The sequence below is a fragment of the Corvus moneduloides genome, chromosome 23 (genome assembly GCF_009650955.1).
Source record: "Corvus moneduloides isolate bCorMon1 chromosome 23, bCorMon1.pri, whole genome shotgun sequence".
Taxonomy (NCBI): domain Eukaryota; kingdom Metazoa; phylum Chordata; class Aves; order Passeriformes; family Corvidae; genus Corvus; species Corvus moneduloides.
Window position 1 is genome coordinate 6,145,198 of NC_045498.1, and position 27,875 is coordinate 6,173,072.

General features: G+C 48.3%; 3 protein-coding genes across 18 annotated transcripts in view; all 3 read left to right on the forward strand.

The window, feature by feature from the left end:
- The first annotated feature begins 567 nt into the window (after positions 1 to 567).
- On the forward strand, positions 568 to 9,034 carry RCAN3 (RCAN family member 3). 3 transcript variants are annotated; one of them, XM_032132545.1, is made up of 5 exons: positions 568 to 677; positions 3,057 to 3,299; positions 5,381 to 5,554; positions 6,029 to 6,200; positions 6,988 to 9,034. In XM_032132545.1, exons 2-5 carry the CDS (start codon positions 3,105 to 3,107, stop codon positions 7,194 to 7,196), a joined length of 750 nt encoding a protein of 249 aa, XP_031988436.1. In that variant the 5' UTR covers positions 568 to 677; positions 3,057 to 3,104; the 3' UTR covers positions 7,197 to 9,034. The 3 variants fall into 3 exon arrangements, with proteins under 3 accessions (XP_031988436.1, XP_031988437.1, XP_031988438.1); XM_032132546.1 differs by having other exon boundaries at positions 634 to 682; XM_032132547.1 differs by lacking the exon at positions 568 to 677 and adding an exon at positions 1,050 to 1,469.
- Positions 9,035 to 12,442: 3,408 nt separating this feature from the next.
- NCMAP (non-compact myelin associated protein) lies at positions 12,443 to 22,515 on the forward strand. Of its 3 annotated transcripts, none has more exons than XM_032132613.1 (4): positions 12,443 to 12,523; positions 20,347 to 20,441; positions 20,567 to 20,651; positions 21,102 to 22,515. In XM_032132613.1, exons 2-4 carry the CDS (start codon positions 20,357 to 20,359, stop codon positions 21,241 to 21,243), a joined length of 312 nt encoding a protein of 103 aa, XP_031988504.1. In that variant the 5' UTR covers positions 12,443 to 12,523; positions 20,347 to 20,356; the 3' UTR covers positions 21,244 to 22,515. The 3 variants fall into 3 exon arrangements, with proteins under 3 accessions (XP_031988504.1, XP_031988503.1, XP_031988502.1); XM_032132612.1 differs by lacking the exon at positions 12,443 to 12,523 and adding an exon at positions 13,833 to 15,310; XM_032132611.1 differs by lacking the exon at positions 12,443 to 12,523 and having other exon boundaries at positions 13,833 to 20,441.
- Positions 22,516 to 24,443: 1,928 nt separating this feature from the next.
- SRRM1 (serine and arginine repetitive matrix 1) overlaps positions 24,444 to 27,875 on the forward strand; it is a 17,243-nt gene continuing 13,811 nt past the window's right edge. For 11 of the 12 annotated variants that reach the window (XM_032132340.1, XM_032132341.1, XM_032132342.1 and 8 more), the window contains exons 1-3: positions 24,444 to 24,549; positions 26,972 to 27,061; positions 27,852 to 27,875. The exon at positions 27,852 to 27,875 is cut by the window's right edge and continues 99 nt beyond it. In XM_032132340.1, coding sequence (XP_031988231.1) covers positions 24,529 to 24,549; positions 26,972 to 27,061; positions 27,852 to 27,875 — 135 coding nt within the window. In that variant the 5' untranslated portion in view covers positions 24,444 to 24,528. The remainder of the gene's footprint in view (positions 24,550 to 26,971; positions 27,062 to 27,851) is intronic. The other variant, XM_032132352.1, reaches the window with a different exon arrangement.

Genomic DNA, 27,875 nt, shown 5'->3' on the forward strand with positions numbered 1-27,875 from the left:
TTGGACACTGCCAGGGATCCAGGGGCAGCCACAGCTGCTCTGGGCAGCTCCTTCCTCCACCCCAGCCGCCAACCAGATGCTGCTCCGAGGGCGATTTGCAGGATTTTTACATAAATTCTCATCGCTTTGAGCTCAGGGATCCTGGAGAGCCCCTCCACGGGGCCCAGCGGGCGGCGGGCGCCCGTCGCTTCTCCAGGGATGGATCCGTGCCGTACAAACACCGCCCAAGGTGTGTCCGCAGAGCGCTTTTGGGATGCCTGAAACCCCCGGGGGAGGCGGCGGGACCGGGACCGGGACCGGGACCGGGACCGGGACCGGGACCGGGACCGGGACCGGCGGCCCCTCAGGGGACCCGACCCGCGCACCCGCCCGCCGGGGCCCCTCAGCGGGGCCGGGGCATGCGCAGAGCCCCCGACTCCCTCCCGCCTTTCTCCTCTCCCTCTCCCTCATTCCTTCCCCCTCCGTCCGTCCCTCCCTGTCTCCATCCGGGTCACCGGCCCCCTCACACACCCCCTCAGCTCCCGGAGGAGGCACGGCGAGGGGGGCACGCGCGCGCAGGCGCGTTCCCGCCGCCGCCCCGCCCCGGGACCCGCGGGCGCTGCGCGCTCCCGCTGCCCCTTACGGACACCCGCGGGCAGTGCGCGCCCCCGCCGCCGCTCACGCAGAGCCGTCCGCAGGTGAGGAGAGACGCGGCCGCAGCGGAGCCGCCCCCCCGGGCCGGGCCGTGCCGCGGGTGCGGGCGGGGAAGTTGTTTTCTTTCTCCTTCAGGGCGGAGATGGAGGGTTTGGGGTTTTAAATTTCAGAATATTCGCAGTCAGCGCTCCGGCCCCCGCCCGGGTTTGTCCCGCCGGGCGCTGACTGCGGGCGGGGGTGACTCAGGGCAGCTCCGTGGGGTCTGCGGGATCCAGCCCGAGGGTTTGGAACCGTGGAGTGGTTTGGATGGGAGGGGACCTTAAAGCTCATCCCATTCCCCGCCCTGCCACGGGCAGGGACACCTTCCACTGTCCCAGTGGCCTTGGACACTTGCAGGGATCCAGGGGCAGCCGCAGCTGCTCTGGGCACCCTGTGCCAGGGCCTGCCCACCCTCACAGAAAGGATTTTTTCCTGTGAGCTCCCTATCAGAGCAGATTTAACCATTCCTGTGGAAATTGCCACGCCGTTTCCAGTCCTGACGTTCCTGAAGCGATGGGATGTGACTGTGAATGAGCTGCTGGTCCAGAGGATGTCAAGGAAAACTCCCCGGTGCTGCCTGTGCCCGTGAAGAACTACAACTCCCCATGTCAGAAGCTGCTTTGCTTTAATTTCAGATGATTTTTAGCCTTCTATGAAGTTGGGGATTTTGTTTATAAGTGATTCCCTGTCAGCTGCTATTGGAATGATAAGCAGGTGTTAACGCTCAGAAGAAAGGACTTAGTGAAAGGTCTGATCCCAGTGGCTTTAGTTCTTGGGATCCTTTTACATCGTGCTGGGTAAGGCTGTTTAATATGAAACCTAAGAGGGAGCAAGTGATGCAGTAGTTTGCTAACAAGTATTGCAATGAAATTGCTTATAATTGAGTTTATTGCTGTTAATACTATGGTAAGAATAAGCACTCTGTGGTGAGCTGTCACACCTGGGTTTGGTTTATGTCACTGCTGCTCTTTGTTTTGCAGTGTGAGGCTCAGACAGCCTCAGCTTGACCAAATTTCAAGTTGCTCTGTGTTCCTCACTGCATGTTTGATTCACCATTCACTGAAGTATTTGAGTTTACTTTCCAAACTCTGCCAGTGTTGCTCTCTCCTTGTTTGAGGTCTCCCCGTCCTTTGGTCTGCCAGAAGAGCAGGTGTTGAGAGCATGTTTGTGGGTTGGGTGGTTTGATCCCTCAGGAATGTGGGATCAAAACCAGGACAAGGCTGGAATGTTGCTCTCAATCCACCACAGCTTGGCTGGATGTGGGTGTCTGTCCTGGTGCTGTTTAGATGAGTCCAGATCTCCTCAGAGCCAGATGGTGCCTTTTGTTTTTACCATTTTGGCGCATTTTTGTTCCTTTTCTCTTCCCTCCTTGCATGAATCAGCAAGCACAAGAAATGAGGTTTCCACCCGCTCCCTGTTTTCTAAAATTTCCATCCTTCCTGCCATGCTGGGCAGCAGAATTTAGATCCCCAGGCGTGTGCACGGGTTTGAGATGGTTTGGCTGAAGGTCTGACTGGGGCAGTTGCTGTTCATTAACCCAGTTAATCCCCCCTCATTAGGCAAATATTCAAATGAGATCATTGCCAATGAAACACAATGTATTTGCTTACCTTTTTTTAGTGTTGTGTCACAAATTATCACTTTTTCCAAATCCAGATCTGGTGCAGTTACGTTTTTCTCTCACTTGCACTACATCCCACAGCAGTGTGATAACCTCAAGAGTTTTGCAGGGATGGGTGGCAGAAGGTGCACTCCAGTAAAATCTTTTTTATTGTATAAAAAGTACTCTCCCTGATGTTTTTTATTTAGTCTCTTGCTGCTTTGCTTTTCTTTTTTTTTCTTCTTCGATGTGTTTACTCCTCCTCTCTGTAGATACTCTTACGTATGGGAAAGCCGTAGGAAAAGGAGATTTCCTCACATCAGGAGATTTTAGATTTTGGTTGGCTCAGAGAGGCTTTGGAGAGATGATTTAACTTTGTCCATGTGCTCCCATTGATGAAATAAAGTTATTTTTTCAGATACCAGAGGACTGCTCTGATTACTCGGGAAATTGTTTTAATTATTAAATAAGAAATTGTTGCTCACTGTAAAGCGTGTCATGGAGAAAAGCTTCTAGAACAATGCTGTCATTTTTGTGATTCGTGTCAGAGTAAAGGGAGGAGAAATTCCAGTTTCTTGATGGGGTGACTTTATCTTCCTTTTGATGGAACAGCAGAGTCCTCCCTCCATCCACAGCAGGGGGATGTGGTGCCACTGATTTGTGGGAGCCAGAACAAATTGATGTTGATTCCTGTTCTTTTTGGTGACATTTTTTGCCTTTAACAGTGGGAGCAGGAAGATGTGGTATCCTCACAGTTTGATTCTGGGTTTTCTTTGGCTGGCAGGGCCCTGTTGGAAGCTGGCACCCGAGCAGGAGCTGCTGGGCGGGAAGGATGCTCAGGGATTCCATGAAGTCCTGGAGCGACAGCCAGTCAGACCTGTACAGCAGTGACCAGGAGGAGGAGGAGCAGATGATTTTTGGAGAAAATGAAGATGATTTGGAAGAGATGATGGATTTAAGTGACTTGCCTACCTCACTCTTTGCTTGCAGTGTTCACGAGGCTGTGTTCGAGGTACAGGAGGAGAAGGTAAGGGGGGAAAAGAGTGTGAGGTGTTCTCAGTGTCGATGCAGCTATTGAACATTTTTGTCTGGATTTTCAGTGTATTAATGCACATTGAGGGGAAAAACCCAACCCAGAGTATTTTCCTGATAGCTGAGAGCAGTTACCAAAAGGCAGATAATACCACACTTCTCTGGCCTTAGAAACTTAATAGATAATAATGCTGCTCCCATGGAAAGCTCTTCTGATTTTTTTTTTTTTCCCCTCTTTATCCAAACATCATGGCACAACATCCAAGGGCAGATTTAAATAAAATCTGATCTTAAAAATTACTAATTTAAAAATTATTAATTAAATTATTAAATTGATAAAATCAATTTTATCTTGGGGCCAGGTAGGGACATTTACCTGCTTTTGTTTTGTACTTCAAAAGTGGTTATTGAGGGAGTTTATGTACTTTTTCTGTGAGAAGAAACTGAGTCTCTTCTTTGTGATGTTTCTTAATGTTTTGTAAATGTTTTATTTCAAGCAAGGATCCTGCTAAAAGAGCAAGGTAAATTTGCAGGATGTGTGTTCTGACATGAACACATTGAAAGTGGCTCATGAAGACCTTGTAATAAAGTAAATTTCCTCTGGCCTGTTAGCATTTTATCCAGTCAAATCTTAATTCCTTTTGCTTCCAAGAGCATCAGGAATAACGAGTTCCATTACATGAAAGAATTCCCACACTGTCCTTGCATCCCACATGTGTCGAGGGAGATGCAGCAGCTTTTTGGCTTTAACTCATTAAAGAATTCGGCCTTTCACATTGCAGCTGAAAGTGTTTTATCCAGTTTAGTTCAAACAGCAGAATGTGAGAAATCCAGACAGGGTAAAAGTACATCTTGTTTCATTCTCAGATATTGCCCTTTGTGAGGGGGCTGGCAGGACTGGAACATCCTCACCCTTCTCAGTTGCAGGGTTGAGCCACTCAGTTGGAATTCTGTGTTTGTCAGGTACAAAATTTGCCCTTTGTGCAGCAGGAAGAGGTTTTGTGATTTAATAAAGACCCTGATGTTGTTGATGGGTTGGAGAGAATGCTGCAGGAAAACATTACTTTTGTTAAAGCAAACATGGGCATCATCTGAAGAGTTTCTTCAGTGCTGTTTAAACTGAACCTGTCATTGTTTTTATAATGAGGGAAGGCATCACCAGGATTTTTGGGAGAGATCTGTTGGAGTCAGACAAATTAACTGTGGTCACTGGAAAGAGTTTTTAATAGAAGATACCTTTTCTGCCTGTTTGCTGATCTAGATCTCTAATTAAACAAAATATTACCAGAATTTAGTAAATAAAACTGCAAAGAGATTTCTTGCAGACTCCTCATCCAGTGATTTAAATCTGACTTTTTACAGTGGATGAAAATCTACACCAGGAGATTTCCTACTGCATTTACACATGGGAAAAAAAAAAAATCTGTAAATGAGGTCTCTTGTGGATCAGAGAGCTGGTAAATTAATTGAATTACGTAATTGAAGATTATTAATTGGATTTCATAACCATGAAATTGATTTTCATGACAATGCAGTTACCAATATTTAAAGAACTTGAGGATAAGATTCCATGTTCAATAAACCATGGATTTTTTTTCAATTTTTTATTTTTGGGAGTGTTTACTTTGGAAGAGACAAAAATCTTGTATTAATACTCTTACTCATGCTGAGAATTTTGACATTTTCCTTACACAATTAGTACTTTGGTTTATCTAATACAAAAATTACCTGGTTTGCAGAGTATTTTTGGAGATAATTGATGAAAATTGTGTGCAAGTACCAGTATTTTTGGAGACCTGCACCTCTGAGCAGCTCTCACTAGGTGGCACTTTGTGTATTCTGAGTTTTTTGGGCTCATTCACATCCGTTTGCTCCTGGAATTCAGACTTAACCAGTGAGACAAAGCTGTGCTGCCCTGAGGGTGGATTTACAAGTAGGGAGGGAGATGTGGAATGTGCAGGTTGAGGCGATTCAGAAAATGGATGGGATTTGGGAGAGGAGAGTGAAAGGAAAATGTCTTTTCACCGAGTGAGAATGTTCATTCTGCATCTGGAGAATGTCTGTGCTTCTCCCCAGGAAAGGTTTGAAGCACTTTTCACAGTCTACGATGAGCAGGTGACGTTCCAGCTGTTCAAAAGCTTCAGGAGGGTGAGGATAAACTTCAGCAACCCCGAGGCAGCAGCACGAGCACGGATAGAGCTGCACGAGACGGAGTTCAGCGGGAAGAAGCTGAAGCTTTACTTTGCACAGGTACAGTGGAACACAGAGATCTTGTACCACTGTCCCTGTTTACTTTATCCCTCATTTGCCCGGGAGCTTCATTTGGGATAAACGTCTGAAATCACCTCAACCTCGTTGTTCTACACTGAGCTGTGTCAAAATTCTAGGGTAAAGTTCTGCTTTTCAGCTTGAGCTGAGATTGGTTGGGACAGTGTCTGTGCAGCACCTTCCCCCAGACACACAGAGGGGCTGAAACAAAGTAAGTGGGTCCCAAATTCTCTTTGTAAGAGGTGCTTTGTTCATGTTGGGTTGGCACAGGTCCCTGCACAGGCTGAGTTCTGAGCTGCAGCAGTTCCATGAGGTGTCGTCCCAAGAGCTGAACTCGGTTTGTTTTTAAAGCTAGGCTGAATTAAGTGCAGAGAATGGGTGTGCATTAGTGGGGAAATAAATGAAATAAAGAGGGAATTAATATTTGTCATCTCTGTCTCCTGGCTTTGCCTGCAGGTGCAGGTATCCAGTGAAATAGGGGACAAGTCCTACCTCCTTCCTCCACAACCTGTGAAACAGTTCCTGATTTCCCCCCCTGCCTCTCCCCCAGTGGGGTGGAAACAGAGTGAAGATGCAACTCCTCTGATCAATTATGACCTGCTCTGTGCTGTCTCCAAGCTGGGGCCAGGTAGGGACATTTACCTGCTTTTGTACTTGCCTTCAAAAGTGGTTATTGAGGGAGTTTATCTACTTGTCTTTCTCTGTGAGAAGAAACTGAGTCTCTTCTTTGTGGTGTTTCTTACTTGAATGAAGTGATCCATCCATCACTTTTTTCCCTTAATTAGTTTATTGATTGAAAGTGTAGCATAGAACTGGACTGTGAGGGAGGCTCCATCACACCCACATACTGAATTTTGTCAGAGCCTCAGGATTAAGGAACAAACAAGTCAGAGAAATGAGAAGTTCAGTCTCTTGCAGATGAGCAGCTCCAGCTATTAAGGATGTCTGGATGCCAATATGGACATTTTGTGTTTGATCATCAACTTCTTTCTAAGCCTTCCTGGGAAACGTGGTGTTTACTTTCTGTGAAAAGCAGGAAATGGGGAGGCTTGATGTGCTGAAATGCTTTTGTAGCTTTTAATTCACAAATGTCGCAGGAATGTACAGCACAAATGATGTCACTTCGAAATGTGTTCGCTGCTTGTGTTCTGATGTCTTCCTGGCAGTTTTTTACATCTCTCCCTTCCTCTAAGTGTCAGTTGAAAGATTGATTGTATTCGAAGTGCACTGTAACTGCTACAGGGACTGTTTTAAGGCATTTCAGAGGTTTGGTGAAGACTGGAGGTTGAGCACATCAAAGATGGGATGGGAATTAATGATTATTTGGTTGTGTTGTTGAAGTTCTTAAGGGGTTTTTGAGATAAATGCTTTTCCTTGGGGGTGTTTTTAACCTGCCTCTTCCTGGCTGCTCTCAGGAGAGAAGTACGAGCTGCACGCAGGGACAGACTCCACCCCCAGCGTGGTTGTGCACGTGTGTGAGAGTGAGACGGAGGAGGAGGAGGAGATCAAGAACCCCAAACAGAAGATCCTGCAGACGAGGCGCCCAGACCCACCCCCCACCATCCTGAGTGACTCCAAAGCCTTCGAGTGTGCCCTGGAGGTGGGGGGCACAATGCCCTGTTAGAGCTGAGCTGCTCCAGGTGGTACCAACACCAGGCACCCGATGAGTCCATGTGTTGCTGTCTGTGCTGCTGCTATAGGTCACAACAGATCTGACTTGTTGTCTCTCATGTTCAAGATTTTGGATGCCAATGCTCTGAAAAGCACTTTAATTTTAGGGACTAGTCCCCCCTGAGTGTAGCAAATCCACCTGACTTGAAATAGTGACAATTAGGGAGTCTGGCTGTGTTTCAGTTTTTTAAGATATCGCCCTTTCCTCTCTGTTGTACAGTGTGATGTTCCAAGTGCTGAAATAATCTCTTCCTGTCACAAGTGGGTTCCAGCAGGTTCCTTGTACAGCAGTTAAAAGCTGATCTGTCCAACAGCTTCCAGTTTATCTAGTGTTAAACACAAGTGAAATGCACTCCTTATGCTCCAATTCCTTGCCAGCTGAGGTGAAGGTTAACCTTTGCTTTTCTCAGAAACACCAAGTGTGTGTTTGTAGTTTGACATGAGGCACAAATACATGGAGAAACTGAATTCAGGGGCTTTGGTGACTACAGGGAGGAGAACACCAGAGGAAGAACCTCAGAGTCTGTCACCAACACTGCTGCACTGGTATCTGTGGTGGTGCAGACACCTAATTAGGAGTTAATTACAGTAGTAGAGTGAAATATGGATCTGGCTGTCGAGTGTGTTGTGTCTGATCCTCTCTGATGATCTGGGGATGTTTATTCCTCTGGCCTCCACATCTGAATAAATCCAGTGACTGTTAGGTCCTGGCAGGAGCTAAAACATCCAAGGGTTAATTGTAAACTTCTCCAGTCTGTTTTGTATTTTCAAAGACAATCAGTTGCCTGGCTTAGCCAGTTTTTATGCAGTTTCAGCCCTTGTTTGCTGTTTTTCGTGAAGACTTTTTCTGTGTGGCCTCCTGTGTGTCTGACAGAGCATCTGCTGCTTCTGAGACCAGGATGCATCTTTTAGATTACAGATCTTTGATTTTGTGATCTTGTGTTAAGTGTTTTAGTAGGAGGAAAATATGCCTTGGTATAACAACACCTGCTCCTGTGCTTTTATGCTATTTTATAGCCAAACTTTTTTAGTCTAGACAGATTCTTCTTTTTTTCTATTTAAAAAGATACAATGATTTGTGAACAAACCAGGCTGCTGATGTTCCTGTGTAGAAATCATTCCAAAATTCAGATTTTTCAGGTTCATTTCAGTGTGTTTCAGTGTTTCAGTTGTACATGACGTGCTTCTTGAACTTCCAGAAGTGTTTTCACTTGACTGACAGCAGGGGGAAAAGGAATGGGCAGGGATTCTCATGGATGTGGAGGTTTTCAACTCGGTGTTGTGCCAGCTCAGGATCCCTCCTGCCACCAGCTTCAAAGTGGGATCCTGCAGGCAGGTCCTTGCTCCAGAGGCAGGAATAGGAACAGGACTGAGTAAAAAGGTAGGAAAATGGGGTTTGTCCATCTTGCCTCCACAGGTGCAGTATTTATGTATCTCTTCAGGTATTGAAATGACTCCAAGTCCAGCTTCACTGTCTCACTGTTCCATGGAATTAAAGGTAAAAAACCCAGCAAAAACCTGTGTTATCCAGCAGGCTTGTGGATTTTTGAAATTCCAGAAGTCCAGTTTGGATTCTTCGTTGTGTTTCTATTTTTTAAATTATTTCATTTCTACCCCAGTGTAGAAGTTGCTGTAAGTAGGAGTAAGTGGAAAACCTTCAGAAACAGTTTTATAAGGAGAATCAAGTGTGATGTTGTGGATGTGTAAATGTGTAAAATGTGGAACAACATTCCAGCACTTTCCATTGTGTAAAGACACTTCAAATAAAACAATGCAGTGCCATTCACACTTGGAATTTTAACTCTGTTCCATGTTGGACCAAGGTGGATATGTGGGATTTTTAATGGTGGTGTCTGCTTGAATGCTCCTGGTGGCAGATGGGACAGGAGACTCCATGTGCCTCGGAGCTGGGGGGTGGCAGGGACCCACAGGAGGGATTTGGGAGCTTGGATCCTTACAGGGACCGCTCTGGGTGGGAAGGAGAAGCCAAACAGAGGCTTCAAAGCTTTAATGAAGCCATTGATCAGTATCAGAAGTGATTCTGCTGCACTCCAGGGTGACAGCCTGCCTTGGATAATGAAGCTCAAGTTTGCTTCATTCCCTCCACGCCATGATTCAGTAACCCTCATCAGAACCTGTTTCTCCTAATCACTGACCTGCTGTTAAGGGCTATTTTTAGCAGCAAGCTTGCACAGAGGCACCAACTCAGCCCTTTCTGAGCTTGCACTTTGTATAAATAAATACCCCAAATTCCTTTAAAATGTTCTCCTTGAGAAGCAGCTGAAACTTGTGGTGTTTCTTTGTGTTCTGGAGCTATGGCAGTACTTTGGGTTTGTTTTATAATAGCTGAGAACCTGTGATTGCAGCTCATCATTCTGAACTGCTTCCCCTGGAAAGACCCTGTGCATAAAATCCCAATTGCTTCATTTATTCCCTGAAAGGTTTCATTTCCATTTTTGCCTGGGTTTGGATCAGGGATATTTTTTAGCCCAGAACAGAAGGTTGGTCTGTGAATCTTACTGGGTTTTGTTTATTTGCACCACTTTCAGTGTAAAACTTGCTAGGAGAGATTGCTGGTGTGGATAGAGACCCCAGCCAAGCCTCATCCCCTTGGAGGAAACAGAGCAAGAGAAAAGACTTGTCCTGTAGGTATTGACCCTGAGATGAGGGTGAGTGTGACACACGGCTGTCCCTGCCATCACTCACAGCTCCAGGGAAGTGTCACAGGGTCTGATTGTCTCTGTAAAACAAGAGCAGAGCCTAGAAAGTAGAAAACACAGTGTTTTAGGTGTTACCTAACGTGTTAAAATCCTGCTCTGAACCAGGACTGTAACACTTTGACATGTTCAGGCATGTAGAGGGAATGTTTGATTCCCCTGGTGAAGGGAACATATTCCAGCCACCAGCAGTACCGGGGTGAGGCAGTGGGAAAGGCATTCTGGCAGTCTGGTTTGCTCTTACATAAAACAAAAATAACCAATTCAGTGTCCTCTGTGGCTCTGTGTTGGGATCACAGGCACAGGAGCAGGGATTGGGAGAGCAGCCAGGCTGAGCTGTGGCCTCCTGCTGGGACAGGTCACCTCAGCTCCCTTCATCCCTCCCAGGGATGTCTGGTAATGATTTCTGAGGCTGTGGGTGTGTGGAGATCACCGAGGGCCTGATTTCACAGTACAGTTCCAAACTCAATAATAATTTCTAGTTGGTCTTGATATCTGCTGTGATATCTGTTCTCTCTTTGTTCTCACTGAGACACTCCAGGCTCTGCTCTGCCCTGCCAGGTGCAGGCAAACTGCAGATTAACCAGTAGAGCTGTGAGCTGAGCTGGTGTTCCAGGAGGAGTCAAAACCTGCTCCATGATAAATTCAGTGAGACTTCACACCTTGTAAGGCTGTGTCACTTCTTAGGGGTTGCTAAGGCTGTAGTGAGGCTGGAGTTAATTCAGAGTTATGTTTTGTCCTTTGATGTTCATTGACTTCATCAGGATTGTTCTGGAGCATCCCAGAGTCTCCTCTGGTCCTCTTTCAATGGGATAAGCTCAGGGTTGGTGACTGTAACCGATGTTGGCAGCAGAGCTTTACAGTAACTGTATAAACATTTATCTGTACATGATACAAATGCATCTGTACATTTAACAGTGTATAAACCTGGTGTGTGGCTCTAGCTCATAGTAAAGGCTACAAATTTAGGACCTGGTGAGGGACAAACCCTTAGGAAAGTCCCACCCTCCCTCTCTACTGTCAGAGAGGCTTTGAGAACTCAAATTTGCTTTTACTTGGGCTGCCCAACACTCAAAGGCGTTGGTGTCTCCCTTCCTGTACTACTTAAATTGAGTTATTATTTTTATTAATTTACATTAATACCTCTTCCAAGTTATGGTTGGTCACTGTTGAAAGAAGCCCCTTCTGCTCTCCAGAGATACAGCCCAGGGAAGGTTTGTGGCTGGAAAACCACTCCCGTTCCCAGGAGAGCCTCGTGTTCTTGCTTGTTTATGCAGGATGGGGCAGTCATTGTAAGGAAACCAACCAAGTGAAATTTATTCCCTTGAAAAGATGATTGGTGAGTAATCCCTGTGGGATTTCAGTCCGAGGTTTTAAGGAGCTGCACAGGGCTTCAGTGGGATTGAGCTGGAAGTGACTAATGTGGGTGTTTGTAGTTGTACAAAAAATTTACTAGATAATTGGATCTGGAAACCCTGGCTTCTGGTGAAAAAGCCTCTGTGGTTGTGTTCTGTGGTTCAGCGTAGAAACCAGTCCATGGTGGACACCAAACTGAGGCATGACCTGGGTTAGGGGCACAAATGTTCCTGGAGGAGGAAAGTGAGAGCTGCAAGGTGATGAAGCACCTCATTTGTCATCCAAACTGTACTCTGGTCTTCCCAAGAAATCCACTGCAAATGTTTGTGGACCATCAGGATCCCCCTGTTGCTGCCTTCCACATGGAGGCAGGATTCTGTAAGGAGCAGGTTTATCCATGTTTCAGGTTGCTTTATAAGGGAGCTGGGTGATGCGGCTCTGGCTGCAGCTGGGGCAGCTGAAACGGATGATGGGGGGAAACATCTCCTGCACAGCAGCTCAGCAACCCTAAACCACGAATGGAGCCTGGACTGAGGGCTGTGGCTTGTTCCTGTGGTTTTCTGGGAGGTCTAGGCAGGGGACAGATGGCTTTTATAAGTATGATTTCCACAGGAAAAATCCGGACAGGCACTGTGGTCACCGTTCTCCCCACTCATTGGTGGGAAATGCAGGTCAAAGGCGAGGATTCCTTTCCAGTTTGATCCTTTTGATTCCACTGACGAGTGGACAAAACCACTCGTTCCGTCTTTGGGCTGGATGTGCTTGGGCTCCTTCTCCCAAAGTGCCTGGGAGACCTTTGGGCATCGAAGAGCCGCAGGAACCGGGCTGTTCCCAAAGCTTGGGAGCTCTCGCTGTGAGACGGGGGTGGGGGTCCAATCCCAGACTCCTCCATCCCCTTCAGCCGCTGCCCGGCGGGCCCAGGGGCACCCGCAGCCCCGCACGGGCCCGGGGAGGCGGCGCCGGGGGCCGGGCCGGGCTGGGCGGCCCCGGGGAGGCACCTGCGGCGGCGGGGCTGTGCCGGGGCTCCGGCCGCACCGGCACCGGGCTCCCCGCGGCAGCAGCGGGGCTGGGCTGGGCTGGGCTCGGCAGCTCCGGGCTGGGGAAGGGGCGGGAGCGGCGGCGGGGGCCGAGTCCCGCAGCCCCGGCGGCCGGAGGGAGCCGGGAGCCGCCGCGGCAGCTCCGGAGCCCGGAGCCCGCAGCATCCTCCGTGAGTAGCCCCGGCGGCAGCGCCGGCTGAGGGTCGGGTGTAGGAACCGCTCTTGAACGGGGATGATTGTAACCTTTCTGCCCTAAAGCTCTGTTACTTTCTGCCGCCGGTGCGAGCGGTGGTTGCAGCGCGGGTTTGTGTGCAAGGCACTGTGGATGGACCACGGGAAACGCGAGTTCTTTATCGGTACCTCTAAACCAGAAAGAAATAGAAAGCAGATGCTCTTCTGTTCCACTGGTGCTTGAGCCGTTGTTCCATTAATTGGGAGCCTTTAAGGGACCGGGACTGGGACTGGTCCGGCGCGTTGTTTCCTCCCCGCAGAGAGAGAAGCCTGCGCGGCTGTTGAAAGCTCATTCCCTCGCCGGCGGTGTCCTTTCATCACTGGGGACGCTGAATTTCTTGTCCTGACTTATTCAACCCCAGCAGTATAAATAGGGGTTTGGTGGTGGTTATTTGTTTGTGGTTTTGGGGTTTTTTTGTTGTTGTTGTTGTATACTCTTTTTTTTTCCCAATCTGCTGAGCAGCGTGCTGGAAAGAGCTGGCAGAGTAATATTTAACAGGAAAAGAACTCAAAAGCTCAGAGCATTGTGTTACAGTTCACTGAGTGTCTCCAGCATAGAACAAAACTACACTGCTTGCATTATTTGGGAACACGCTGGAGCTGCTGACAGGTTTGAATGGTGATTTCTGGTTTTTCCTGGTAATTAATGTATTTAATGCCCCAGGAAGTCCTTGCTAAAGGAAGCGTAGCTTTTTGTAAACAGCTTTCACTGATGGGATGCATTGTGCTGGGTGGGCAGGAGGGGGTGATTTAGCGATTACAAACCAGGACACAAAGGCAGAGCAGTGACCAGTGACTTCAGGGCCTGACAGATTTATTGTCCCTCTCTGGGTGCCAGGTTGGGGCACTGAGGGTTTGCCAAGGGCTTGAGTGGTTCTGATGGAGAACAGGCTGCAAGTGTGAGGTATCAGCTGCCTGTGTGTGTGTCTGCAGGGATCTCTGCACGGGGGAAGGCGCCTCATTGATTCAACAAGTTGGTATAGACCAGAAATCCTGGGACTGCCTTTGTGCTGCTGTGTGCAAAGTGACAGGAGCTGCATTTCTGTGTTGATTCTTTGTATCGTGTACAGAATTCTTTACAGACAGAATCACAGAACAGTTTGGGTTTGAAAGGACCTTAAAGCCCATCTCACCTCACCCCCTGCCATAGGCAGGGACACCTTCCACTATTCCAGGCTACTCCAAGCCCCATCCAACCTGGCCTTGGACACTTGCAGGGATGGGGCGGCCACAGCTGCTCAGGGCACCCTGTGCCAGGGCCTGCCCACCCTCACATAAAGGATTCTCTCTCTATTTTTTTAATACAGAAAAACCTGAAGGATATGAAACTCGCAGAGGTTCTTACAATAGGATTGGGATTTGCATTTTCCTGGTAGATGAACAGCTTCAGTTGCAGCAGATCCAGGCCAGGATCTGGGAGCACATTGTCCCACAGGCTGAGCAGCTGGCCCAGGACAACATCCCAAAGCTCCCAAGCAAAGCTGGCAGCAGACTTGGCTGCCTTGTTGGCAGGAATTCATGGAGGTTTCCTGTCCAGCCCTGCTCCTATCTGCTCACTGCTACTGCAAGCGTGACTTTTATTAGTCACACTCAATTCTTCTTCTCACTTCACAGGGAGTCAGTCAGGATTTAATGCACAAAGGAGCTGCTGAACTCCTGAGTGATCTCAGATAAATCTCTCGGGGTAAATCCATCAATCCTGAACACCCTGTGGGAGGCTGGTGTCTGCCAGAGCAGCCCCTGCCCCCCTGGGGGACATCCCACACCCTGGGTTCTCATGCCCTGGTGCCAAGCAGGGACCAGCACGGCTGAAGGGTGCCTGTGTCAGGAGGGGCTTGGTCAGGGCCAGCACATGAGCCCTGACCTGGCCCATTGTTGGGCATGTGGGAGAGGAGAAGAATGTGGTGGGGATGACTGTGCTGCTTTATTGAGAGGCACAGAAACCAGGAAATGCAGCCAAAACCTATAGCCCTCATTAGGCCTCATGCAGGGAGGGATGATCCGAGGCAGGAATGGAGATCACAGAGGAGGGAAGCGAGAAAAAAGCTGCAGGGATGTCTGAGTCATCCACTTTGCCACTGACACACAGAACTTGGTGTTTTCACAACCACCTCCACAGAGCAACAAACTGATTGCAGAGGCCTTGGAGTGTCAGCTGCTCAGGGTGGGGGTCCCTGTGCCCAGCTCTGGGTTGATGGTGCAGTTGCTCCAAGTGGGAAGGGGCACAGGGAAGGGGCTCTGCCTTGATCAGAGCCCCTTCCCTGGATGGAGCAGGCCCTGGAGCAAACACATCCCTGGACTGATCCTGTGTAACACCAGCACTCGAACACCCAGCAGTGGCCTTGCTGAGAAGGTGCTTTTGGGTGGGATTTGGCCGTGCTCAGACTGAGGAGGGGGAAGGAGCCCGTGGATGGGGCTGCCCATCCTCTGTCCCCATCCAAAGCATTCCGTACTTCTGCAGGAACCCAAATTCCTTGGAAAGGCAAAGTTTCCTATTTATATCAATCTGTAATGGAGGCATCAAAAGGCTTGACCCTGATGATTCTGTCCTTAGGAAGGAAAATGAGCACTCCTCGGGTTCTCATGCTGGGGTTTGTGCTGATCCACGTGGAGAGCAGGAAAAACAGCTGGGAATGCGAGCTCCAGACTCAGTCCTAACCCCCTCTCTCCTGCTGTGGAGCATTTATGGGTTGTGCCTGGAGTGAAGCAGATGATAGCAAACCCAGGTGAGAGAGGATTTCTACAGCACTGCAATCTCCTGACTGCTCCAGCCCTTTGGTAAATGACCAAAGATCCAGGGAGGTGCAGGGCCTGGAAATCATTTCTGCAAAGACATTGCTGAGTCTGCTGTGGGTTTTTTTAACTCCTCTAACAATGTGAAAAGCTGCAGGGAGTTTCCCAAAGCAGTGACAGGGCTTTTTCTGGATCATTATGTGCTCAAAACGGGGTTGGCTTTCTGCTGCAGGAACAGAAGCAGAACATTCTCACAGACAAGCTGCTTTTCTGGGGTTTATTTGTCCAGATCCATTGAGTTTGTCACCAACACAGACTCTTCTGGGACTTCTTGGAATGGCAGAGACAAACTGCTGGCTGTGTGATTTGAGGGGAATGTGGCACAACACCCCTGACCCCTGCCAGGCTCCGTTCATTTTCTTGCTTTCCCCTTGAGTGCACACCTTGATGGCTTCTAAAATCTGTCACCTTGAGTCTCACTGACCATCCCCCATGAGCCACTCCTGCCGTGGGATCCGTACAGGTGCTTGAGGCATTTTGCTTCTTTCTGAATCAATTCTTTTTCTGGGTAATATTTAACTGCTGATTACCCAGCCCTCCCTCCCAGGAACGCGCCAGGACGTCACCAGTGAGCAGTGGGTAAAGCCACCTCATTCCAAGCAAAAAATCTGGATTGTGTCGTGGGTTTGGGCTCCAGTGTCATGGGTTTGGGCTCCTGCAATGCTTTGCACCTGCTCTAACAGCCATCACTTTTATGTGAGTGCATTTGGATTTGGATTTTCTTTCCCTATCGCTGTGGTGACTCTTGGAGCCCGCCAGGTGCAGTTTTCCTTCCCAAATCCCGGGTTAATTGTGCTGCCAGGCATTGGTGGGAGCTGTTGCTCAGAGATATGGTCCTGTGAAACTCTCTGTGCATGGAATGGTCTTCCAGCTCCTGCTGAGTCCAGACGAGCTGGGAATTCCTGGAAGTGTCCAAGGCCAGGTCTGGGACAGCACTTCAGGAACTCGACAATTCATGGGCTCAGTCTGTGTCATTTTCCTTGAAGTCTTGAGCCACAGTTCAGTGCTGTTGGAAAGGAATCTTTTCTCCAAAAAAAAAAAAAAAAAAGACCAAGTTGCACCTTTTCCTCTTTGTTATAACAAGGTGGGTCCTGTGAGAGTTTTTATTTGCCAGCTCTTGGTTACACCACTCAGAGTTGGTTAATTCACTGTCCGTGTGTACAGTCGTAAGTTAAAAAAGTAGAATAAGACCTTTCTAATAATCATCCAAAAAAAGCTGCCAACGAAAGAAAACCTCTAGCATTCCTTCCAGGAATAAGCTGCAAAGTTGTTCCCAGCTCTCTCGATACCTGATATATCATCTGTGTATTGCATATAAATGGGAATTTTGTTTTAAAGTCTGTTTGAGCAGTGGAAGCTCGGAGCTGCAGAGCTCCAGCAGTGTGGTGATGCTTGGGGGGGAGTTTCCATTTGAAGTTCAAATCCTGGTTCTGTTGGATATTTCACAAGTGTCTAAGCAAGTCTCCTGATCCCAGTGTGCCTTAGATCCTGGCCTGGAACTAGTGGGAAAATACCTCTGGCTTGTTTTGCTTCCATATCCTGCATGGGCAGCCCTACCCTGAAGGGTCTGGAGTGGTTTTAGGATCTGAATGTTGGTGGAGTTCCTGTCGTTCCCATGAATAACTGCATTCACAGAGGGGGAGGAGAAATGTGTGTGGCCCAGAATTCTAAGGCAAAAAAAAAAGTTAGAATTGGGAAATGTGCAGTTCACAGTCTGGTTTAGACACTGCTCCTGGGTGAGTCAGTGACAAAAGTCCACCAAGTTCTTATTTCCAGGCACGGCTTTAGAAATGGGGTGTTCCTTTCTGGGGTCCTGTTGTCACTTCTTGTCACCTGTGGGAGCTGAGGGGTTTTGGCCCCTCTCACAATCTGAGCCAGGCAGGGGCTTTTAATTGGTGCTGCTGCTGCACAGAGCTGCCTGTAGTTTGTGCCACTGTCTCTGTCTTGGCAGGGCAATGAACTGCTTTTAATGTGTGTTTTAACAGCAGCTAAACCCGGGCAGCTCATGCCAGAACCTGAGAAAGTGCTTATGTGAAGGTGCTGCCCTGATGTGGGGACACTCAGGCTCACACAGGGAGGGTTGTTTGCCTCAGGCCACTTTGAACTTGGGCTTCTCTTTCCTCCTTCCTCCCCCTTTGGAGCTCCTCAAGGTAAATCCAGGCATGTTCAGGTCTCACTGAAGGACGCTGTGTTTTTATGACTCTCTGAAATCACAGCTTGCCTCAATCTCTGGCGGTGTTCCTGGGGATGCTGCGAAGGTGAGGGCAGGAACAACCCAGCTCCATGCAAACCCCACCTTTTCCTAGGTGAAAGCACCGAATCTGGGTGTCCTCCTAACCAGCACCTGCCTTCCCTGGCAGGGAGCTGCTCTCCAAGTCCCGCTCTCCTGGAAAAGCCCTCAAACAAACCCCTCTGTTCCCTGTGGCCCCTGTGCTGTAATTGCCAGGTGCTGCTGACAGGTGAGCTCTGATCCCCATCTCCTCACAAACAAGCCCAGCCCAGCCCAGCAGGGCCCCTCAGCTGCAGTCCAGCGGGGCAGGAGCAGCAGGAAGGGTCTCTAAAAGGGGGCACTGCTCCCACTTGCCAGAACAACCTATCCCCTGTATCTGGCAAGGTGTTTGAAATGGAAACATGCCCAAAGCTGATCTTTACGGAAACATTTCCAGCTCCACAACGTGGGGATGCAAAAATAACCAGTGAGTGAGGGTGAATGAGAGGCTCCGAGAGCCCAGGCAGGTGTGTGTGCACAGGGGGAAGTGCAGCCCTGTGTCATAGACAAAGAATGTCCTGTGATTACTGTATCAAAGTCCACTTCTTCTCCCCTGCTGAATGGCTTTTATCCAGCCCTCTTGATTTTCCAAACGTTTTTCTAAACAGAGTAGGATCCAGGCTGAAAACCAGTAGGTTCCCATGGATCTTGCTGGGCTTTGCTGGTCTTTCTTGCAGCAGAGGCTTGGTCAGGTGTAACCTGTTGATTCACAGGGCAGGAACGGAGCCGGGACTCCAGGTAAGAGCAGGACTGGCACCTTCTACCCCAGCTGGAGACACAGACCTTGGACCTCTTGACTTGCTACACAAAGCAGAAAAACCCCAACCTCAGCTTGGTGCACCCAGTTGGATAAATTAATCCTTTCTGTAAACAGGCAGTTTCACTACAACAATAAAAATTCTTTGGGTCCGGGTGACTCATGCACAAACAGCTCCCCATTCCCAAGGTGGTTTGACCCAGAGGGAAGGTAGGAAGGATGAACATTTCATGGCTTAATATTAAAACATTCAGCCTTATTTATTTGGGATTTTTATTTTGGTAGCCAGAGGAGGAGAAAAAGTCTTCTGTAGGTCTGACATTTGCACCGTCCTAGTCAGGAGCCACGAGGAGAGAGCTGTGTGGCCTTTTCTGAATTATGCCCCCAGTCAGAACACTTGCTCAGCTTTTCCCAGCATGAAGCATCTCCTGAGCTTCTGCTGTCACTGGTACTACCTCCATCCACATGGGAGGATGGGTGGGGAGACAGGAACAGCTGTCCCTGAGCTTTGGTGCCTCCCAGGTTCCTCTGAGGTGTGTGTGAACCATGTGCTGGACAATAGGGCTGGGCAGAGTCTAAACACGAAATATTTCAGCTGATGCTCACATTGCTGAATTAACTTGGCCTTGGCTAAAGAAAGGAATCATTCACTCACAGGAGAATGACCCAGTTACAGGCTTGGGGCAGAGTTATTTTGGTTTTTAGATTAAAAGACAAAAACTTTTAACTTGAGGGGATTGAAGTATTTGAAGAGTGGCCCTTGCAGTTCTGATCCTGCATCCCAGCCAGACACCAACCACTTCCCTTCCTGCTGCTTCCTGATCCCTCGCATTCCTCACTGACCTGCTCTGCAGGGTTTTAATTGGTATTAATTTTTATTACCAACTGGTTTCCACGGAATTATTTCTGGCTATTGTTTATCTTGTGCTGTGTAAAATTAAAGTTACCATGCCACACAATATCCCAGTGGAGCACAAGAGTCCAGCCTGGTTGCACCGGGCAGCATCTGAAGTGGGAAACTCAGCTCCATATCAAATGCTGAAGGATAATTTACTTTTCAGTGGGCAGTTGGAGTGTCTCAGATCCATGGGGCTGGGAGCTGAGCTGGTTCCAGAGGGCTCTTTGAAGTGGTGCTCACACCCCTCTCGGGCTGAAGGAGCCCTTTACCAGCTCGGGTTTCCAGGGACACTTGGAAAACCCTTATAAAATCAGCAAACATCCAGGCTGCTCTTTCCAGATCCACAGTTTTACCTACCAAAACACAGGCATGTTTTCAGCTGTGCCCTTGGAAGTTCATCCACTTCCAGTAACAGACCTGAGCTGACACTGGGCTGAACTCACAACCTCCTGTCACAGCCACGTTGCAATATCCCTCTCAGGGGCTGGTGTTTGTCCTGAAACTTTTGGAGCTTCAAGTTGAGGGGTTAAATGGTTTTTCTTCTCCATGTTAGATGAATGAAGCTCCTTTAAATTCTATTTTATAATGGAGTTTTTGAACCTTTCTGTGATGAGTTTATCCCTTCCATCAAGACACTTTGCTGAGTTCTGGGTGCAGAATCCTTCACACTCGTTTGCTCAGTGATCTGAATCTCAACCAGAGGCGATAACCAAAATCTCAAAGCATTTAAAATACATATTTATCCAAAACTTGTCACAGCAACAATGCATTGTTGTGTTTATATCTTATTTTAACCTATTAACACTTAACAGGGGATATTTTGAGGCAGATTGCTCGAGATTGTACCAAAATTTCCATTGCAGCAGTTTCTAATTTCCATTCCTTCATCAGGGCCAGGTTTCCATCACAATGACAATATGAAAAACCCCAGTTCAGTGAGCCTGCACTTGGTAGGCTCTGAGCCTTTAGCAGGCAGTTGCCTAATTATCACTGTGAAATTTGGGTTAATATTTTATGAATTCACTCTCCTTTTTCCCCTCTGCAGCCAACTCAAGATGACGACGGCCGTGCCACTGACTAATAACACTCAGCTCTCAGTGAATGTGACCACAAAGTCTCAAGAACAAAGTCTCTATCAAAGTAAGGAAAGGAGTGGGGTGGTGGCTTTTTTTTTTTTTTAAGTGGACTTTGAACTTATCAAACTTCAAACACTACAGTGACAGCTTTGTAAATACGGCTTTTTTCCCTTCCTGCTTCTCTCCCAGGTTCTGGAGCAATAGTTGCTGCCATCGTGGTGGGGGTGATTATTATTTTTACAGTGGTTCTGCTCATCCTGAAAACATACAACAGGTACATGGCCAAGTCCTGTAGTAACCAAGTCAAACCAGGATGAACCAAAGTCCCTGCTCTCAGCTAATGGAGCACTTCAGGGTTTGTTGCTGAGAATTTCCAGGAGTGCTGATTGCAGTGTCCTGAATCTCACAGTCAGTGCTCTGTGATTGGATCATTAGGAAGCACAAAGAGCTCCTTGATAGAGGCTGCTTGGTGGGAGCTCTTTTTAGGGATCCCTGATGATGTAGGGAAGGTCTGAGTGTGCAGCAAGGCTGCCAGAGGGGCAGCTTGATTTCTCACTTCTCAGAGCTCACGTGCTCTGGGAGGACTTTTGGTATCTTTGGGATGAAATCCTGGCTTGGTTTGAGTAACTGGGTTGTGTGGGAATCTCCCCAAAACTTACCCTGGGAGAGGAGAGACCACCCCAGGTGCCAGCCCTGGTGCCAATTCCCCTTTTACCTTTGCCAGGCGCATGCGAGTGCGGCGGGAGCTGGAACCCAAAGCCTCCAAGCTGGCAGTGCCACCTCCCCTGGGGCACAACAGCCACAGCCTGGCCCAGCAGCCCACGGTGACCTTCATCCCTGTGGACATCCACATGCACAGCAGGTAACCGGGAACGCTCGTCCTCCCTGCCAGAGAAGGGATGGAATTGTTACCCATGGACCTGGGATTCCTCAGCAGAGCTGCACTGGGAATGGCAACAAGCTGTTTTTCTCGCTGTAAATTGATATAAATCCTGGTTTCTCTCTTTGGGAGGAAAAATCAGAGGTCTGGGCATTTTATCTATGACTGAAATAGAAGGTGGAGGTCTAGGAATCATCAGGGACGCAGCAAGGCCTCTTCTGAAGAAGAGAAGATGCCCAGATGCCCAGATGTTGTGGAGCTTTTGCTTGCTCAGAGACTTTGAACTCTCTCTCTTCTGCTGATAAACAGGAGGAAAAATGTGGACTCAGGTTGGACCTGAGTTTGTTAGGAGTTACATGGAAGAGGTTTGTGGTTTATTTTATACGTTATGGGTAGCACAGGAAGTATCAAAATTGTATTTCGTTACTCATATTTCATATTTATAATGCCACATATGTATGGGTTGAGGAAAAAAAAATTACCTTTATATTCATGTATTTTTAAACTATTTCTATAAACTCTGTAACTCCCCATTTCCAAAGGATCTCGGTGTCTGAAAGGTTTCACTCTCAAGAATTCAGGTTCATGGCTGGAGCTGTGTTAGAATGCTTTGTCTTACACAAAATCTGGGTTCTTTAACTGAAAAAAAATAAGCATGGAATTAGAAAAAATCAGCTTGGATAGAGCAAGGGAGGCTTCGTGCAGCCCCACTGTGCCACTCACCCTGCAAGGCTTTGTTCTCTGGTGCAGCCCAACTATTTTTAGCAATTTTTTATACTCAAAACCAAGCCAAAGCGAGGTTGTGTTGCCAGTGTGAGGGCTGTGGGTGTGCAGCAGTGGCACAAAGGAATTCCCAGGGACGCTCACAGCCCACGGAGTGGGAACACAGAGCAGCATTGTCAGACACTGAGGCAGATTGTCTGAGATTTTATATTTCGTATTTTTTCCAATAAGCTTGGATCTCTTGAACACATCAGTTCTGTACCTGTTTGGTTTTTCTTTAATGTGCAGAAACTAAATTCAATTACTTTGCAATATTTTTTTTTTTGGTCTGAAACTGGAGCACGGTTTGGATTCCAAACCAAATATTGAGACAGCTGTTTGTGAAGTTTCTGAATCTCCTTGTAAATATTTCTCTTGTCCTGGTTCTCTAACTTATTTTTTGTGGCAGGGAGGATTGATTTAATAATTCAGAAGGGACAGCAGATGCACATCTAATTTTTCCCCAAAAAATATAAAGGAGTTGATTTTCTGTTTCTATCCCTGCGTGTTTTCTGAGCAGCTCTGCATGATCAAAATGAAGATTTTTAGGAAAGATAAGCCCCTCTTACTGTTGTTGTTCTTAACATCCCCAGCCAGACCTACTTCTAGAAAATTTTGTTTATTTTCCATTTGCTTCATTTCAAGCCAACGAAGTCCACAAGCAGAATAAGCAGAACTACTGCAGGCAGTTCCAGTTTCACAGAATTACTATTATTGGCAGCAGAATTGGCTGCTTTGACCGCACCAGCACCGCTCCAGCTGAAAAATTCAAATACCAGTAAAATTTGCCTCATAGTGGCACCTCCTGGGAGACCCCACAACCCCTCCTGGCAGCAAAACCCAGAGCTTGTGCTGAGCAAGCAAAATCACCTTCTCAAGAAACAAAAATCCCCCTATTGTGCAATTTGCTGCGGATTTGAGTTTTCCAGGAACAATCCCACACTCCCTTTGCCCTGTTAGCAGCAGCTGCTTCAGGGCTGATCCGACCTGCCCTGACTTGGCCTCCAGGTTCCACTTCCAAACACCCAGAATTTGGGAATGCTCCCCTTGAGCTGGCCCTGACTTGCAAGAATCAGTGGTTGGTTTTCTCCTCCTAAAAGTTCTGGAGTATTTTCAGCAGGTCGAATCCTCTAGTTGGAATTTTACTGATCCAAATACAGTGGTAAAATGTTTAATTTTTCGCTGCTGGGTAAGTTCTGATCCCAAAATTCAGCTTTCCCCCCTTATTCCCATCCTCCTTATCCCGGCAGAGAGCAAGGAGCTCCACCTAGTGTCCTCCTGCCTTCCCACGGGTTCTAACTCGTGTTTCTCAACAAAAACATAAAGCAATTCCAACTTTACTAAATTCCCTCATCCACGGTGCCAGGACTGTCGAGCAGCAGAGTCGAGCACTGTCCCAACTTTGGCCGTGCAAAACTCACATCACTGCATATCTAAGCAGATAAAATGTGAGAATGTCGTTTGGGTTCTCTTCCTGAGTCCCATAACGAAGTTATGACCCAAACCCACATCTGTAACTCAGCCCATAAGGAGCCACACGGACAAGTGACCTGCACCAGCCACACCAGTTTGTCCTTAGTGGGACGGGGTGGACAGCTCATGACTTGTCCTCAGGACTGTGAAGGTGAGGAGCTGCTGGAGGGGATCCAGCGGAGGCCACGAAGGTGATTTGGGGTCTGGAGCATCGCCCTGATGAGGAGAGACTGTGGGAGCTGGGCCTGGTCGGTCTGGAGAAGGGAAGGCTGAGAGGGGATCCCATCAATCCGGAAAATATCCCCAAGGGTGTCAGAGGATGGTGCCAGAGTGTTCAGTGAGAGGATGAGGAGCGATGGCCATAAACTAAACCACAAGGGCTTCCACCTCAACATAAGCTTCTTTCCATGAGGGTGGACAGAGCCCTGGAACAGCTGCCCAGAGAGGGCTGGAGTCTCCCTCTGTGGGGACATCCCAAACCCACCTGGACGCGTTCCTGTGTCACCTGCTCCAGGTGCCCCTGCCTTGGCAAGGGGTTGAACTGGATGATCTCCAGAGGTCCCTTCCAACCCCAACTATTCTGTGACCTCTTCAGAGCCCTGCGTCCCGCCCAGGCACCCGGGAAGGAGTCGAGGGGCCGGTCCTGAGGGCTGGAGCCGCTGCGCCCTCACACACCGGACCGGTGAGGGCTCCCGTGATCTCGCGAGATGTTGACATCAGCAATGACTGTAGGGGCCAACATCTCGCGAGAGCGCGATTCACACACGCTCTCACCCTCGCGCGCGCCGCCAAAGGACGCGTCCCGCGGCCGGAGCAGCCGCGCCCTCTCATTGGCCCCACTCCCGCGCGCGCGCCGGCTCTCCACCAATCAGCAGGCGCCGGACGGGGACCCCGTGCGGCGCGCGCCTGGCCCCGCCCACCCCCTCGCGCTCCTCCCGCCTTCCCTCCCCCCCACCCCCGGCACGGCTGAGGGGGCGCGCGGTGCACGCCGGGACGGCAGCGCGCGCCGCGGCCGGGAGGAGGCGGAGGAGCCAAGATGGACGCCGGGTTCTTCCGCGTAAGTGCCGGCCCGGGGGGCCCTGAGGGCGGGCGGGCGGTGCGGCGGCCCCACCGGGGCACGGGGGGAACGCCCGGCCCCGCTGCAGGCCCGCGCTGGAGCCGCGCTGCCCCGCGCAGCGCCGCCGTGCCCCCCCGCCCCCGCCCTGCGCAGGCTCCTCGCCGTGGAGAAAATGGCGGCGGGAAGAGGCCGCGGCGGCGCGGCCCGGGCCGGAGCGGGGGGGAATCGAGAGTCTCCGGGCCGGACTCGGCACGGGCGGAACCTCCGCGGCCGCCCCCGGGGCTGCGCTCCCCGGCCAGGCCCCGCGTGGGGCCCTGAGTGACCTCGGTCCCGCAGGTCCCGACCCACGCGGGGTCGTGTCACCGCTGCGACCCCCGAGCTGCGGAGGGGGGAGGGGGGAGGGGGGGGAGAAGGGGCCGAGGGGCTCTGGGGGAAGAGCCCGGGTTTGCGCTGTCCACGTTCTTTAGTGTCCATGTTAAAAGCAAATAAACAACCGTGCCCTTTTTTTAGAGAGATTTTTTAGAGGTTATTAAGTGTATTCACTGCAAAAAGAAGTTAGGCTGTATTCTTACGTTAGTATTTTATTTTTAACCCTTGAGTTTTTCTTCTCTGTTCTTACAGCTGTGATGCAGTTTCTGAAGAGACCATTAAACCTACCTAGGGTCTATTTCTTTTCAGCTTTTTCTTCCGTTAATTGGAATAACGTTATTTTTGGGGTTTCCGTGATCATTTTGAGAACCAATTTAAATTTTCAAGGTTCATTCATTTGTTCAGCCCCTATTATTTTCATTTCCTGCGGCTAGGTTGCTATTAAAACACGGCAGCACACATAACCCTTCCCTTAGTTCAGTTTTGTGTCCGTGAACTAACTTGAGAAAAATAATTGCAGATTAAATCCCCACTTGTTCTAATGCAGTTGTGAAAACGTTTACATATCAGGTAGTTGTGATTGACGGCAGGATTACTGGGGCTGAAAACACTGGATTATAAATCTAATATTCTTTTAAACTGGCCTGTTGAAGGTGGCATTTTATAAAAACAAAAGCAGCGTGGCTCTGAAATGGGGCTGTGAGCTGTGGTCTGGTTTTATTCTGGGTTCGGGAGGAGCCAAATGTGAAATGACAAAAGTGCAACGGAGCAGCAGTTTGGATTCCTCACATCAAGAAACCTCTTATTTATAGTTCTTTCAGTTCTTCACATTTCTGTGAAGTTTCAGTGCAAATCATTTTGTCTGCCTTTAAATTCCTGTAGCCCCCTTGCTCTGTCCTGTTTGGTTCCCTTTGCTGCTTGCCACGTGTTATCAACAAGAAACTCGCTTTCCATTTCCCTTCTGAGTTGCGAAAGAGTTTTAAAAAACCCGAAAAGAACGTTCAGTTGTTGAGTGAACTGGCAAGTATTGTGGGTTTTTTGTAAGCCAAACAGCAGACTGCAAATACTTTAAAAGAGTTTTAATCCCTGTAAGTGCCTGTGCCACAATCAGACTTTAGGATTCCCATGTTTTGGAATAGCAAATGGGAATGTCAGTAGATTGTTCCCTTTCAATAACTGATGACTTTGCAACGTGTTATTTTGCTAATTCCAGGTGCTCTCTGACCAAAGTGAACTTAGAATTTGGGTTTTTTTCTCTTCTTTATTATCATTTAATTCCTTGACAATCTATATTCTTGCTTGTACTGAACCCCCTTCTTCCAGGCATTGAGAATTACCTGTATAAAATTCCCTGTTTTCCATCAGTCACACTGGTTTCCAGAATAAACTTCCCAAACTGTGGGTTTGTCCTCAATCATGAGCAGCCCATCGGGATTTGGATGCGGCCCTGCATATCCTGTAATTCCTGCCTGGTTCTGCTTACTTCTCTACCAGTACATTTTCCAGAAGTGGACTTCCAGGCCTTTCCCTCCCAAATGAATTAACCTACAGCTCCTGTCCATGGAAATGGAGCAAGTTGGTGAACTTTTAACAGAGCGGGATCAATAAAATCTATACTTTGTACTTCCCTGCTCCCTGGGGCTGCTTTGCCTCAGAGAAACTGCCCAAAGGTTTCAGGGGTGTCACTGTAAGCAGACAGGACATCTTTGTTCTTGGACAGAGGACAAACACTTCATTTATTTTATAAAGGAATTAATAAAGCCTTTTCCTGGCAGTTTGATGCTGCTAATGCTTTAATTTCTGGGCAGCACTATGAAGGTTATGATGGAGGTGTCACTGTAGGGCTCAGGAGCTGCTCACCCCAAAATCCTCAGCACTTAGTGAGAGCCAAAATTGACGAGCACCTGGGAAGGCTTATTTTTCCTGGAATAAATGATAAAAAGCCAGCCTTACAGATTGGTTTCGCTGGTGCACTGTACAGATATGTGAGAAAATAATACTTGGAGGTGGTTGAAGGCCCTCCAGGCTGAAACTGTTGTTTGCTGTGCTCCAGGGAACCAGTGCAGAGCAGGACAATCGCTTCAGCAACAAGCAGAAGAAGCTGTTGAAGCAGTTGAAGTTTGCAGAATGCTTAGAAAAGAAGGTGAGTGGGATGGGGGTAGATAGGGAGTAAAACACACCAATCAAAGAGAATTTCCAGTGGACTCAGTGGGTATCAGGTGGAACACAGAGGAATGTGAGGAATGTCTTCCCTGAAACCATAGCGGAGGGTATTTGGAACGTCCTCTTGAGCATCAGATGCAGCAGTGATGTAAATGATCTGGTTAATGCACTAAATATCACCAGTAGGCTTTTGTGTAACATACAGTTCAAAAGAAGTCCGTTTTCCAGCAAATATTGATTAATTTGGAACTCTAAGCATCCTTAAATGCAGCCCCCCAAATTGGAGTCTGGTTGGCAGGGGAAGTGGTGAGAGTGGATCAAGACTTGCTTTATCATTCAGTTTCGTTTCATTTCATTTCATTTCATTTCATCATTTACTCGGGAGTGACCAATAAATCGTACACAATACAAGTTTCACTTCCGTTGTTTTTCCCCTCTCTCGTCTAGCTGGTACCTCATTAGAGTTTACTAGAAATGTGTTATGTTTTGACTTTTGTTATCATCTCTAGGTTCTAATTTTAGCTGTTCAGGAGAGGGAAGTCTTATCTTAGGGAAAAAATAAAAGTCAGGCTATCCAAAGGTGTGCTTTGATCAAACTGTAACCTCTGCTGAGCAACAGCAAAGTGGTTTGAAACAAAACTAGGCTGAGGTAATTATGAAGAAGCACAAAATTCAGTTTGTGCAGTGGAAGAATTCAGGGTACTCTGAGCTGGTGTATTTACTGAACGGACTCGTGAAAATGTTGTGTTTCTCCTGGCTCTTTGATACAGGTGGACATGAGCAAAGTAAATCTG